General features: G+C 27.6%; 1 protein-coding gene across 9 annotated transcripts in view; it reads right to left on the bottom strand.

Moving 5' to 3' along the window:
- Positions 1-15,769, bottom strand: part of Sarm (sterile alpha and armadillo motif) — a 199,581-nt gene that overhangs the window by 80,730 nt on the left and 103,082 nt on the right. For all 9 annotated transcript variants that reach the window (XM_065502918.1, XM_065502917.1, XM_065502919.1 and 6 more), the window contains one exon: positions 738-1,049. In XM_065502918.1, coding sequence (XP_065358990.1) covers positions 738-1,049 — 312 coding nt within the window. The remainder of the gene's footprint in view (positions 1-737; positions 1,050-15,769) is intronic.

The following is a 15,769-nucleotide window of genomic DNA, read 5'->3' as shown; positions in this document are numbered from 1 at the left end:
ATACACAAGTTTTTCTATAGAAAAAACTGTTATACAAAAATCTATCTATAGAAAGACTGTTATACACAAATTTCTCTATAGAAAAAAACTGTTATACACAATTTTTCTATAGAAAATAATGTTATATACAAGTTTTTCTATAGAAAATAATGTTATACACAAGTTTTTCCATAAAAAAAACTGTTATACACATGTTTATCTATAGCGAATACGGTTATACACAAATTTTTCTATATAAAAAACTGTTATACAAAAATACGTCTATAGAAAAATCTGTTATACACATGTTTTTCTATAGAAAAAACAGTTATACAAAAATCTGTCTATATAAAAAACTGTTATATATAAGTTTTTTTTATAGAAAAACTGTTATACACAAGTTTTTCTATGGAAAAAAATTGTTATACAGACATTTTTCTACAGAAAAAACTGTTATACAAAAATTTGTCTATAGAAAAAAATTTTATACAAACATTTTTCTAAAGAAAAAATTTTTATAAACAAGATTTTCTATACAAAACAGTTTTACAGACAATTTTCTATATAAAACTGTTTTACAGACAATTTTCTATAGAAAAATACACAAAATTTTCAATGGATGATACTTTAGCTTCTATTGAAATCCAACTACAAGATAAACATCATAAGAACTATTGAATATGAAATAGTATCTTATAAATAGTTTCGTCTCTGTAATATTGGAATGTTTTTTTTTTATTTTTCTTATCTTCACTCACCTGTTGTGATGATGTTTCCTTAACACTACTGCTTGAACTAGAACTAGTATTTATTTGACGGCCCATTGTTGAGGTGCTGGCGGCCAATGAACTCCCTGTAGTTGCTGTAGGCACCACTATACTACTATTATTGCCGACTGCACTACCACAGCCGCTACCATTAATGGCCGGTGATGTTGAGCCCATGGTACTAATACTGGGTGAACTGTTGGCCGATGATGCTGCAGTACCATTTTTCTTGTGGAAATTTTCAATAAACGATGTGGCCGGACTGATGACACCGCTCTGTGAACTATCCGAAAAATCTGACATCTAAAAGAGTTAAAAGAAATAAGCATAAATTAGACATTTTCTTGTTGTTTTTTTTTCCAAAAAGTATTAAATATTTTATTTAAATCTTTCTAATATTATAAACAAATTAGAGAGAAATAATAATAAAAATGTTTGTTTTTTCAGCTGGCATAAATTTTAGTTTTATGGCAATTGCATATTCAAATCAAAGTAGATAAAATTTAGTTAATGACAATGTTGTTGTGTTTGATTTTGTATCTACTATTATTTATTTATTTACTTATTTATTATTCATATATTTACATATTTACAATTATTTATAGCTAATGTTAGGAAAAAACAATAATAAATAAACAAACAAACACACATTAGTTATAGAAAATGATTGAATAGCTTGGTTTGTTATAAAAAATTAACGTAAAATTAACTATTGAAAATCAATAACTCAACAAAAGCTAAAACAACAAAACAAAGTAAAATATTACTAAAATTAGAAATATAAAAAAATATTGATTAAAACACAATAATTGAGATTCAAATCCATATTTTTTAATAAAAACAAATGAATACAGTTTGAAAATTGTGGTTATTATTCCTATTATATGTCTAGACAACTTCTGCCTAGAATGAATACCCGCTAGAAGTCAAAACCAGTTTCTACCAAGACCCATAAGAGTATTTGTCTTTTTCTGTACTAGAGAGGTCCAGAGCTTTTTGGATATTCTACAAGTATTCAGCATAAACCATTGATTTTATATATTTTATATAAAAAAATTGTTTTATTTAATTAAGATTCAATAAACTGGGATCATGAAAGAAAATCGCTCATCCTAAGTTAGTCCTGCTTTGAATTTAATGCTTTCGATGCTTCTTTCAGCACTTTTGAATATTGTATTCTACTTATATTAAGCTTTTTTGGAAGTAATTGCTGCTCTTAAGAGAAATGTTTATTTGTTGCCTACTTTTAGGCTTATATTAATAAACTGACAAACTGCCTGGTTTTTTTAGGCAAAAGAAAAGTATGAGAAAAATGTGAGTTTTTTAAATATTTTCGTATAATTTCCATTACAAATTTATAGAAACTGACATTACATTTTGTGATATTGACTGTATTTTATAAATAATTTAATATTAAAGCTCCTAATGAATGCTGTTACAGGTTAAGTTGTGTTAATTGCAATTAAGTCTAAAGATAAGCTAATGGATTTTTATTTATATTCTTATTTTTTCAACATACTAATAGGAATTGAGAAACACTGGGCTACTGGGTACAAAACACTTGTCAACTAAACAAGTTTTTAAGGTCTAAATCAATTTTTTTTTTTGGTTTCTTGGAACGATCTTAAATTTTTAAAGGATATGGAAAGCAAATATGGAAATTTTGTTGCAAATGACTAAAATTTTAATATTTCTGCTAAAAGCCAATTTTATTTTGAATAAAATCAGCAACTAAATTTAAGTTTTATGTAATAATTGTTACACAGAATGAGAGAAATTTTTTAGTTTTTTCACATTTCTAATAAAATTTCATTATGAGAAACTTATTCTTAAATTTAGAACAAAAAAAAATAAAAAATATAAATTTTGGCCACGCCCACTTTGTGAAATTTGAATTGATACACTGAATGTAGCAGAATTTTTATTTATTTTTAGATAAAAACTGTTAAAAAACTATTTATAATGGAATTTTAAATTATATTAAAAGAAAATTTTGTAATATTTTTACTTTTTTTTAACGCCCACTTTTTGAAATTTTAATTAATATGCAAAAAATCAGAATTTTTTATTGTTTTAATTTTTCTAACAAAAACAGCAAAATAAGAACTTATTATCACATTTTAAACCAAATGAAAATAATCATTTTAGATTTTTTTTAAATTTTGGTTACGCCCATTTTTTGAATTTTTAAAAGTGGGCGTGACAATTTTTTAAATTTTTTGTTTTTGTTCTTAATATGATTTTAAATGAGATTTATATTTGATATTAAGAAGTTTTTTATTTGAAAAAAAATTAAATTTCTACTCCATTCTGCAAATTACTTATTTCTATACTATACTTTCTGACTTTCTAAATTCGGTTTATGAAATATTCAGCCTGGCCCCTACAATTTACTGTCACTGGTTACATATTTTTTTATTTATTTCGCAGCCCTGTGTTATTAATTCTGCTCTCGGTTATAACAAATAAAAAAACTCTTCATATCTAATGACACAAATCATAAATTAATATTAATTATTATTGTTATTTTCATAAACATTTTATGTTCATTTAATTGATTTATTACTGCCTTCCCGCTAATAATTTTCTTTAAAAATAGTTTTTTTTAAAAAAAAAACTTTTTAAAATGCATAGCAGCAATAGAGAATTTTGTGAATAAAAAAACTTAAAATTCAAAGCACATTTACTAAGGAAATCCCACGTTTTATTCAAATTTTTGACACACTACACGGTGTTTGTTTCTCGAGATGAATATTTATTTTCACTACATATGATTTGTAATGTTATACTCGTTTGTTGCATTCATTAAATGTTAGCCAGAGGAATGGCTTGACGGTTGGAGGGTGGGTTAAAACAGTTTTATAACGAGTATTAGTGTAGAATCATCATAAATCATTAAGACAGTCAGTGTGTATTGTAAGTAGTTATTGTATTGCAGTGTTAGACTTAGTGGAGAAAAAAAAAATGCCAGTTGTCTGAGTTCCCAATGGGGCTGGTTAACACGGATTTAAGTTATTTTTATTGACAGTTACACCTTCTTTTTTTCTGATTGTGCCAATCATTTTTTCTACAACAGCAGACTGTTAAGGACATTTACTAACAGTAGAATATTAAATTCAGATACTCATTTTATTTCTTTTTAAAACAAAAGTTTAAACTTGTTCTGCATCAGAAAATCTGCGGATATTTGGTAGAATTTGGTTGCTTCAACCAAAATTCTTCATTATCTGTTGATAGAGCAAGAAATTCGCTTCCTACTACGAATCTGTTATCTCTGTGTCCATAACGGAGCGAATTACGAGAAATTAAAAAAAACTATTGCCTACTATTGCGGGTCAAGACAAAAAACTATTGCCTACACAAAAGCAATTGCCATTCAAATTGTTACTATTTTTTGTTTACCAGGAATCACAAAAGATTTTTCAGTTCAAAGCGGATTTTAAAAGCCTGTTAGAATGTGTTCCGTATGAAGAGATTTCACTGTATTTTTTTTTTTATTTGTAGTGATTTCTCGCAGTTGTATGTGGTATCAATAAATTTCTCTATTTTACACTAATTGAGGAAATTATGCTGTAATGTGCATATAATTACGATTATTTATTAGAGACTTAATGGCACAGTGGGTAGGCAAGGCAACTAAATTTAAAAACTAAAATTATATATATGAGTTTTTGCAATTTTGAATATATCCTTAATAATCAGGAGCAGGGAAGCGCAAAAAGAGAAATTGTAGTTTGTGTGCATGTATGGGTTAAAAATAAACAAGTAAGAGTGCTATATTCGGCTGTGCCGAATCTTATATACCCTTCACCAAATTATACTTCAAAATTTTAAATATTTTTAGGTAAACAAAATTTAATTTATTTTCCAGTTGTTTTTTTTTAATTTTTTGGAAAAAATTTTTTTTCGATTATTTTAATTTAAAATTTTTTTTTTTAAATTTTAAAATTTTTTTTGTTTTTTCAATTTTTTTTTTGTGAAAAAAAAATCGGGTTAAAAATTTTTTTTTCCGATTTTGACCCATTGTAGGTCCATCTTACTATGGTCCTATTTATATACGTCGTTGCAAATGTCTTTGAAATATCTATATTAATGTCTTAGTAATCCAGATATAGGTCAAAAATAGGTAAAAAATCGAGGTTGTCTTGGTTTTTTCCTCATAACTCAGCCATTTGTGGACCGATTTTGCTGATTTTAAATATATTCTCGAAAGCATGTCTGACAGAATTATTGAAGATTTGGATCCCGAAGATATCTGGGGTCTTCAGAAAATTGATTTCAACAGACAGACGGACAGACATACAGACAGATGGACATGGCTTAATCGACTCCGCTATCTATAAGGATCCAGAATATATATACTTTATAGGGTCGGAAATGAAAAATGTAGAAATTACAAACGGAATGACAAACTTATACATATATACCCTTCTCACGAAAGTGAAGGGTATAAAAATTCGCAACAACATCAAGCAACAGAATGAAATATTTGTATTTTTACGCTCTATTATTTGCAACTAAATGAGTTATTTGTATTTTTTACGCTCTTGCTGTGTGTTTTGTTTACGTTCGGGTTGTGTACGTGTACAGTCACGAAAATGTTCGTAATTTCAACAATATGAACGCCTACCAATGATCAGGAGTTATGGTCAAATTTGATTTTAGTCCAATTGGATCACTTAACGATTCACAGCACTGTCATATTGTAAACGATTTGAAATATTTAAAAGTTTGTCGAAAGAAAATCCAAAAGGCTTTAAATAGTCTATTATACATTTTTAAGTACAAAAAAAAATTTAATGGGATTTTTTTAATCAAACAAATTTTAGATTTTATCTATATATATAAAAATGAAATGGTCCATGTATGTAATGGCATCACGTGAGAACGGCTGGAGCGATTTGGCTGATTTTTTTTTTATTCGATTCGAAATTTTCAGGAGATGGTTTGTAAAGAAAAAAAAATTAAAAAAATTCGGCTAAACCCGGCTTTTTTGAGTCCAGTCAACTCTAATAAAAAAGCCCCTAAAGTATGCAGTACAAATTTAGATATTTTATTTGCAAATAAATAAGAACAGGCAGCGTTGGAGAAACTTGACGAACTAACATTAGTAAATGCTACCGGGCGAAGCCGGGGCGGTCAACTAGTTTTTAAAATTTTCAATTTTGGCAGCAATTAATTTTAAAATTTTGTTTGAAATGGATACAATATGAATAAATATTATGAAACATATTGCATTTCATAAGATGTGTTTTTCATTTCTTAATTTGATTGTAAAATTTTCAAATTGTGATTTCTCAAAAATTAAAAAAAAAAAAAAATGTATCAAAAAATTGTCCTACCTTAAAGGCATTTGAATTTGAAATTTCATTTAAAAAAGCCACAATTTAAATAAAAATTCTAGAATCCTTTTTTTATTTTTAATAACATTTACTATCTTTCATTTTAACTTATGGTAAAATGGGAATGTTGGTAAAACTTTTTCTAGGTCTTTCGGCTTAAATTATTATGGTAACCAATTTCCCAGCCTTTGGATGAATCCTGCTGCTCGCAAACGTTTTGAAAGTGCTGCCTGAGTAGCTCCCAATAATTTTGCAAGCTCTTGTTGAGTTTGACAACAATCTTCATGTAGAAATGCCTCCAAATCTTCGTCTTCAAAATTTCTTGGCTAGCCTGGGCGATCTTTATCTTCCGTGTCAAAATCATGACTTCTGAACCGCACAAACCTTCTCTCGCACATTGACACCCATGACAGACATTCACCATTTACTTTGGTGAGCAATCAGTGTGCTTCAACGGTACTTTTTTTCAAACCAAAGAAGTAAAGCGAAACTTCCCGCATATGACGTATTGTAGGTACAAAATTCTTAAATTTTGAAGCAAAAAATACGTTGTTGTTTATATCATAATGTTCAACAACTAATGGTGTTTTCTTTTCTGAGAAAAATGTTCCATTTATGTTACCATTGGCGCAGGGGTATGTTCCATTCTAAAAATGTATGAAAACATGCGAAAAGTTACCGTTTTCCTTTCTAAATATGTTGCATAAATAAGTGGTAAATATGTTACATATTTCACTCTCAATTATATTTCAGGGTGAGATAATACTGTTACGAAATTGTACTTGAATTCAAATATAACGATATTAACGGCTGATTTAAAGTTGCTTAATGCTTTCAAATAGCAGCGCTGTCTGTAATAGCAAACTTTAACATATCTGTGGGCATTATTAACATTGAATAAAAGCTTTCAGTTGACCATTGATCGTAAGTATGGCAACGCTGTTTGCTGCTACCGTATATTCGAATTCGAATATTCAGTTAAAGAACATTGTAGAAAGTACACCACAGAAGGCGTATGTATTAGAAAGCTCTAGACAGTTAAAGATCAATCTAGAGTGCAGATGGCAGTGTTATAAATAGTGGCAGAGGTTGCAGTATTGAGTGAGTTTATCAGAGACGCTATTTGAATAAACATCAACTGAGTGCCTTAAAGTGTGCTGTATTTTTCAAGTGAATTCGTGTACATTATAAAGTGTGTCTGTATTTCTGCGAATTTATAAACGTCTATAAAAGAAACAAGTAAGAAAGTATGATCGGTCAAGCCCGACCATATAATACCCTACAATAAGTAAAAGAGCAAAAAAAAATTTTCTTTTAAAATTTCAATAATTTATATTTTTGAGTGATTTTCGGAAGTGGGGTTATATGGGTGCTATGACCAATTATGGACCGATCACCATGAAATTAGGTCGTGTGATTTATGTCTATATTAAAGTTAACTATGTTGAATTTTGTGAGTATACCAACATTTTTAAGCGATTTATGCATGTTAAAGTGATTTTCGGAAGCGGGTCTATATGGGAGCTATGACTAATTATGGACCGATCGTAACAAAATTTGGTGACATGAATTTTGTGTATATAAAACTTATTTGGAGCGCAATTTGTGGAGATACATATATAAATTAAACATTTATGACCGATAAAGTCCAATTTCGGGAGGACATTTGTATGGGGGCTAGGTGAAATAGTGGACCTATTTCAGCCAGTTTCAATAGGCTTGGTCCTTGAGCCGAAAAAATAATATGTACCAAATTTGATCGAAATATCTTCAAAATTGCGACCTGTACTCTGCGCACAAGGTTTACATGGACATCCAGCCAGCCAGCCAACCAGACGGATGGACGGACGGACATCGCTTAATCGACTCAGAAAGTGATTCTAAGTCGATCGGTATACTTTAAGGTGGGTGTGAGACTAATATTTTTGGGCGTTACAAACATCTGCACAAACGCATAATACCCTCAACACTATGGTGGTGTAGGGTATAAAAAACACTGAGTGACTATTTAATTCTGTTGTGGTTGTACATTTTAAATAAATAAAGAGTTGTTACAATTTTTAAACTACTAAACGGCTTTTATTTGCAATCAAAAGTGTCCGGTTTATTTAAAGGAAATAAACCAACGTTTTGAAAAGGTTAAAACGTAACAATACCCTTTTTTACAACTGCGTTAAGTACTTTTTTGCAATTGAGTAACAGCTGATTTCTATTATTGACAATCAGTGTTGTTAATGCTGTTGGCAAACAAACACAATTGAATGTCGAAAGTCGCTTTAACAGTGTTAAATATCGCTTTTTAATACAAAATTCATTCAATATTTGGCACGCTAAATATACATTAGTGTTAAGTGTAAAATCGAGAAATTATTTTGTTCCATTCTAACAGAAAAAAAATGTTTCACTTTGCAAGGGTATGTGTAAAATGATAATAATATTACACATTTATAAGGCATCATTTTTTTTAGAAAAGAAAACATCATAAGTGAGAATAAATGAAAAATATGTACCTTTAAAAATGACATAAAAGTTATTAAAAACAAAAAACGTGTTCAAAAGATTTGCCATCTATTTTAAAACCCGCATTTTTAAGTAATTTTTTCTCTAAACATTGTATTTAATATTTAGTTTAAAGTGTACTATGGTGTAGGGTATATAGAATATAACTCTCTTATTTGTTTTGATTAAAACTAGCTATCTTTTACATAAATCGATGGTGAAATGCCAAAGATGTGTTACTTTTATCAAGCAGGGAGGCATTGAAATGATATGTAAATTGATTATTGCATAGAATAGGGCAGAATTTCTATTTTGTTTTACTTAACTTAACTCGTAGACAAATTCCAAACAAGATTAAATAAAAAACTTGTTTTTTATTTAATATTATTCACGCCCACTGGTTAATATTCTAAAAGTGGGCGTAGTTAAATTGTTTAAATTTAAGTTTTTTTCTTCTTAATTTAAACTTTATATTATTTTGAGGTGAGTCAAATAAAGTTTTCGTTTAAAAAATATCAACGACGCAACTTCGAAGCCAAAAAGCCAAAAATACTCAACTTTGAAACCACACAAACTGAAGCGATGCAAACCAGTGTATTGGTATTCTATTTAATTAATACTTTGTTATAAATTAAATACATTATTATATTGTTTATTAAAAACTATATGTTTGCCTTTTTGTAAGGATTTAGTTTGTTAATTCTTTTGATTTGTATTAAATAGCCTTTGTTCTATTAAGTCTATTGACCCACAGTGCTTGTTGTTTCTTATTAATCTTTAATAAAAACAACAACAACAACAAACAAAACATTGTTTCAATTTATAAATATTTAACACATTTGTTGTTATTTTATTTTAACATTCATAACAATAATGATAGACTTATTTACATACTTTATTTTATATTTTTTAATTAATTGTTTTTTTTTTTTGTTTTCTTCTTATTTCTACGTTTTCATTGTTAAATTGTAGTACAACCTTTGAAGAAAAAAAAATCGCAAACAGAATTAACTCAATAGTGTAGGCTGGCTGTTCCTAGAATTTACCTGAAATTTTAAATTAAAATTGAATTGAAATGTTGTTGTGGTTTGTTGTTTCAACAACAACGCCTCAGACAAAAATAATTGTTTTCTTAACTATCTAAATGATCTTTTTTTTTTTTTTGCAAATGTTGTACTTAGGTGATCGGTGTGGGTTTTCTGTGGCTTGCTTTTATATGCTTTTTTTACAATTTGTTTACAATTTCACAATTGTTCATAAAAAAAAAAATTTGTTTATAAACTGAAAAACACGAGCTAAATTATTTTTTTTTATTTCGATTTTGTTTTAATCAAATAACTTAATTAATGAATTGAATGTTGGTGCTTTTTTACGCATTTAATTTTGCTTAAAATTTACCTTACAAAAAGTAATATTTAAACAGATGTTGTTTTTTCTTATTAAAAATTTTGTTTATAATTTATTAATATACAAGAAAAATTGGTATAAAAGTTTTAGCATTCTTTATTTAAAAGAAAAGAGAAAAAACTCTTACTTAGAATGGTGAAAAAGAATTTGGGAATTATAATGTAAACAAAATTGTTTAAAGCCTTCAACCATATCATTTTTTGAGTCATGGAAATATAACCATATACGGACACCACTACGTGATAAAAGACCCCAGTTTTGCCCAAAATCATGCACTTTTATTTATGGGCCCCCAAAGTTTTGGCCCTCGGTGTCATTTTTGCAAAAAAAGTCATTATTTTCTCACTCTCATATCTTGCAAACACTTCGGAATTTTGATTTCATCTCTGAGGCAAAGTTGTAGCCCTTGTCATAAAAAACAAAAAATGTGAAAATATAGAATCAAAAAAACTTAATTTTCAAGATCAAAATCGCAAAAAACTATAAAAAAAATTCGAAAAAATTCCTATTTCACTGTGAAAAACCCAAGTCTTTTGTCAATAACTTAAGATTTGCAACAACAAAATTTTATCCATGTTCTCTTTATAACCACCACTGCTTTGTTGCAACACCTCTTAAACTTATTTAAATTAAAATAATCTACCGTCATTTGATTTTGTTTATTTATTTATTTTTTTATTTTTTCGTTGTTATTTTAATTCAACAACGTTGTTTTTTAATTAATTTATGCACATATAATTTATCAAATTAAATTGAAATCTTCACATCAACAAACATTCTTAACACAATTATAAAAGGTTTTATTTATACAAAAAAATAAATTATAATACAATAAAATACAGTAGCCCGTTTTAAAAAGTGTCTTGTTTTAAATCTTTTTTTTTTAAATTTCAAATAAACAAAGTTTTGAAAAATTTAACAAATTTGCTTAATGAGGAGGGCTCTTTGTTATTAATATTTATTTAAGATATTTTTTTAATACCTTAAAGATATTTATTTTAACCAAAAATAAATGATTAATACTTTTGGGTACGATGCGGGTCATTAGTTGAAATTTTAATAAATTTTGTTAAATGTTAAAAAGGTCAATGAGAAAATAAAAATATTTTTGTTATTTCTACAACACCTTTAAGTGTTAATCTTTGAAGATTTTTAAATAATTAGCGGCTAAATCAAAATCATTAATGTTTACAGGCAAGTAAGCAGGTTTTTACCTTAATTGGTTCCAACTTTTAACATGATCATTTTGAGTAATTCCCAAATTGTTTGTAATAAAATGGTATTAAAACTAAGTTTAAAGCAATATTTAAAAAATATATGTAGCATTTTTATAAAAAATCTTTAATAACTTTAAATGCTTTTGTTATTAGCTTTTAGAAAAAGTACGTTTTTTGAACCCAACTTTAAACGCGATCAGTTTGAGCAGTTCCTTAATAGTTTTGTGTTGAAATCAAATACATATAAACAAAGTTTAGAGCAAAAATAAAAAATAAATATTTAGTAACTTGTAAAGCTTTTCTTGTAAAGCATGTCTTACGTTTTTTGATCATAACTTTCCAAGCGATCACTTTTCAAAATTTCCAAATTGTTTGTGATAAAATAAAAAAAATTATGAAGTTTAAAGCCTAATAAAAAATATATATCTTAAAACACTTTAAATGCTTTAATATTAGCTTTTAGAAAAAATTGTTACCAATTATCAACACGATCATTTTCAAGATTGTTTGAGATTTTGACTAAAAAAACCGGGTTTAAAAAAAGAGTCATATGCGGGAAGTTTTTTTTATTTTTAACGTGCGTGAGATGGATATTTCGGTTCAGAAGTGGTGATTGATTTTAATAAGGAAGCATTACTCCATGAAGATTATTGTAAAACGCAACAAGAGCTTGCAAAATCATTGGGAGCTACTCCAGAAGCAATTTCAAAACGTTTTCAAGCAGCTGAATTCATCCAAAAGCAAGGAAATTGGTTACCATAAGAATTGAAACCGAAAGACCTTAAAAGACGATTTTGCATGTCCGAAATGCTATTGCTTGAACGCTATAAAAGAAAATCATTTTCACAACAAATCATTATTTGCAATGAAAAATTGATCCATTAAGATAATCCGAAGCATAAGAAATCGTATGTGAAGCCCGGCCAAAGTCGAATCGACACCAAACTCAAATATCCATGGCACTACGATTATTCTCTGTATTTGGTGCGAGCAAAAGGGTCCTGTCTATCATGAGATGATTAAATCTGACCAGACCATAACAGCGAATCTGTACAGAATGAAACTAATTCGTTTGAAGCGAGAGTTAGCCGAAAAACGAACAGAATATGCGGCCAGACATGAAACCGTAATATTCCATCATGACAACACTCGACCACTTGCTGCAATACCTGTTAAAAAAGTATTTACAATGATGTGGTTGGATAGTTTTGCCACACCCACGTTATAGTCCAGCCCTTGCCCCTTCCGACTACTATTTGTTTCGATCGATGCAGAACGCGCTCTCTGGGATACGCTTCACTTCAGAAAAGAGTATCCGAAATTGGCTTGATTCGTTCTTGGACTCAAAACATGAGTACTAAGTTCTGCACATACATAACACAGGGCAACAAAATCGAACAAATTTTAAAAGCTTTTTAAACCACTACATAATTTTGAAGTATTGGTGAAGTATATGGTCCAAATTTTAAATACTATGGAGAAGTTTTTTATAAATTTGTTTAGACGTTTCTCCACATAATTAATGATAACTCAACAAGGGTTAGTCCGATGTTATTAAAATAAACTTCGAAATGTTGGGATTTGCATAACCTTTAATCAGTTTATATATTGCTTTTCAATCAGCTCATTAGTTTCGGAGTTATAATTACAAATTGAAGCAAAAAATAAAATTTTTACGAGAAAATAGCAAATTTTTTTGTTTTAAAAAAATCATGAAAAATCGAAAACTGCAGAAATTATTCAGATTTATTACTTTATCGCAAAGTCACATATAATAGGAATAAAATGAGATATCGTTGATAAAAATCGATGAATTATTTTCGAACTTATTTACAATTAAGTGAATTCGCTCATTTTCACAAAATTTTAGTTTTTTGTTTGATATACATAAAATTTAATAGTTAATGTTCTTCTTTCGATTGATTGAATATTGAAAAGATTTTTCTCATGCTATGTACAAATTTTCACACATATATTGTGTTTCAATCGGCTCAGTAGTTTCGGAGTTATAATAACAAATTGAAGCAAAAAATAAAATTTTTACGAGAAAATAGCCAATTTTTTTGTTTTAAAAAAATCATGAAAAATCGAAAACGACACAAATTGTGCAGATTTATTGCTTTATCGCAAAGCCACATGTAATAGCAACAAAATGAGATATCGTTGATAAAAATCGATGAATTATTTTCGAACTTATTCACAATTAAGTGAATTCGCTCATTTTCACAAAATTTTAGTTTTTTGTTTGATATACATAAAATTTAATAGTTAATGTTCTTCTTTCGATTGATTGAATATTGAAAAGATTTTTCTCATGCTATGTACAAATTTTCACACATATATTGTGTTTCAATCGGCTCAGTAGTTTCGGAGTTATAATAACAAATTGAAGCAAAAAATAAAATTTTTAGGAGAAAATAGCCAATTTTTTTGTTTTAAAAAAATCATGAAAAATCGAAAACGACACAAATTGTGCAAATTTATTGCTTTATCGCAAAGCCACATGTAATAGCAACAAAATGAGATATCGTTGATAAAAATCGATGAATTATTTTCGAACTTATTCACAATTAAGTAAATTAGCTCATTTTCACAAAATTTTAGTTTTTTGTTTGATATACATAAAATTTAATAGTTAATGTTCTTCTTTCGATTGATTGAATTTTGAAAACATTTTCCCCATGATATGTTTAAATTTTCACATATATATTGCGTTTCAATTGGCTCAGTAGTTTCGGAGTTATAATAACAAATTTAAGCAACAAATATATTTTTGAGGTGAAAATAGCAAATTTTTTTGTTTTCAAAAATCATGAAAAATCGAAAACGACACAAATTGCGCAGATTTATTGCTTTATCGCAAAATCACATGTAATAGCAACAAAATGAGATATTGTTTATAAAAATCGATGTATTATTTTCGAATTTATTCACAATTAAGTAAATTCGCTCATTTGCACAAAATTTTATTTTTTTCTTTGATATACATAAAATTTAATAGTTAATGTTTTTCTTTCTATTGATTGAATATTGAAAACATATTTCTCATGCAATGTACTAATTTTCACACATATATTGTGTTTCAATCGGCTCAATAGTTTCGGAGTTATAATAACAAATTGAAGCAAAAAATAAAATTTTTACGAGAAAATAGCAAATTTTTTGTTTTAAAAAAATCATGAAAAATTGAAAACGACACAAATTGAACAGATTTATTGCTTTATCGCAAAGTCACATGTAATAGGAACAAAATGAGATATCGTTGATAAAAATCGATAAATTATTTTCGAATTTATTCACAATTAAGTAAATTCGCTCATTTTCACAAAATTTTAGTTTTTTGTTTGATATACATAAAATTGAGTAGTTAATGTTCTTCTTTCTATGTATCATGACTACGATGCATCAAATCTATATAGTTTCAAGCATTTTTTTACTGCTGACCTGTGTAAAATGGCTCTCAGACTTGATGTTATTCCATTTTCATTTCTGTGTCACTTTCAAGTTCAATGCAAAGCTTTCTATATGACTGCATTGTTAAGTTTGTTAAGTCATTTATTGCCAAAAAAATTTAAATAAAAGAAAAGTTCCTGGTAGCAACTCAATTCCATGAATTTCAAGGCAATATGGAAATAAACTTAAACAAATTAAAAGGCAACTTAAAGTTAACCTCATCATCTTCAGCGCCCTCATCATAAAGATGAGTATTAAACTACAAAGTTTTAAATGAATACTAAATAAAATGCTAAAATTACTTGCCAAATAAGCTGAGGCCATAAAATGTAAGATTCAATGACTTTTTTTGGCAAAAACTTTTATTGTTTAAGAGATTTTGTTTAAACGCTGGCGCTTGACTCATCAAAATCAACAATGATTTTTTTTTTTTTTTTGTTAGTAGAAAGACATTTTAACCTAAATTTGGTCAACTGTGAACTTGTAGTTGGTTTTGAGGCAAAAACTATGAGTGATTCATAATTTTTATTGATTTTTTTTGTTGAGGGAAATGACAAAAAATAGTGGTTAATTTTTATGTTTATTAAGTAAAATTCTTACATACATAGTTTTATGAAATGTTAAGGACTCTTTAAAAGAATTTAACAGGGTGTGTTATGTAAACTATTTTGCTAGTATTAAGTTTGGAGAAACATAAATTATTATTATTTATATTTTAAATAATAATTTTACTAAATATCAACCTAAACTTACCCATAAATTTATTTAAATATTCAATTATAACATAATTTAGTCATTGATTTTTATTATTCAATAAATAAACTCGTTTCCCCTAGCCTTTTCTTATTAATTCTTTTGATGTCTTATCACAAATTATATTTGCATTGTTTTCGTTTCAAAATCAAACACACCCATTTATTTTGTCTGCAGTTTAACTGAAATCTTGTCACATCAGACCCAAAATAAACAAAAAATATTAAAAACACCACCTCAATAATGTATTTATTTCCAATATTTAAATAAATAAAAACAATTTAAATGTTTTATTATCTAAAAAATTGCAACTTCTTAACGAAAAAAAAATACAACGAAAGCTAAACAAAAA

This window comes from Calliphora vicina, chromosome 3 (genome assembly GCF_958450345.1).
Source record: "Calliphora vicina chromosome 3, idCalVici1.1, whole genome shotgun sequence".
Taxonomy (NCBI): Eukaryota; Metazoa; Arthropoda; class Insecta; order Diptera; family Calliphoridae; genus Calliphora; species Calliphora vicina.
The sequence above is the reverse complement of the archived record's forward strand: the minus strand, read 5'-3'. Positions and strand labels throughout refer to the sequence as shown.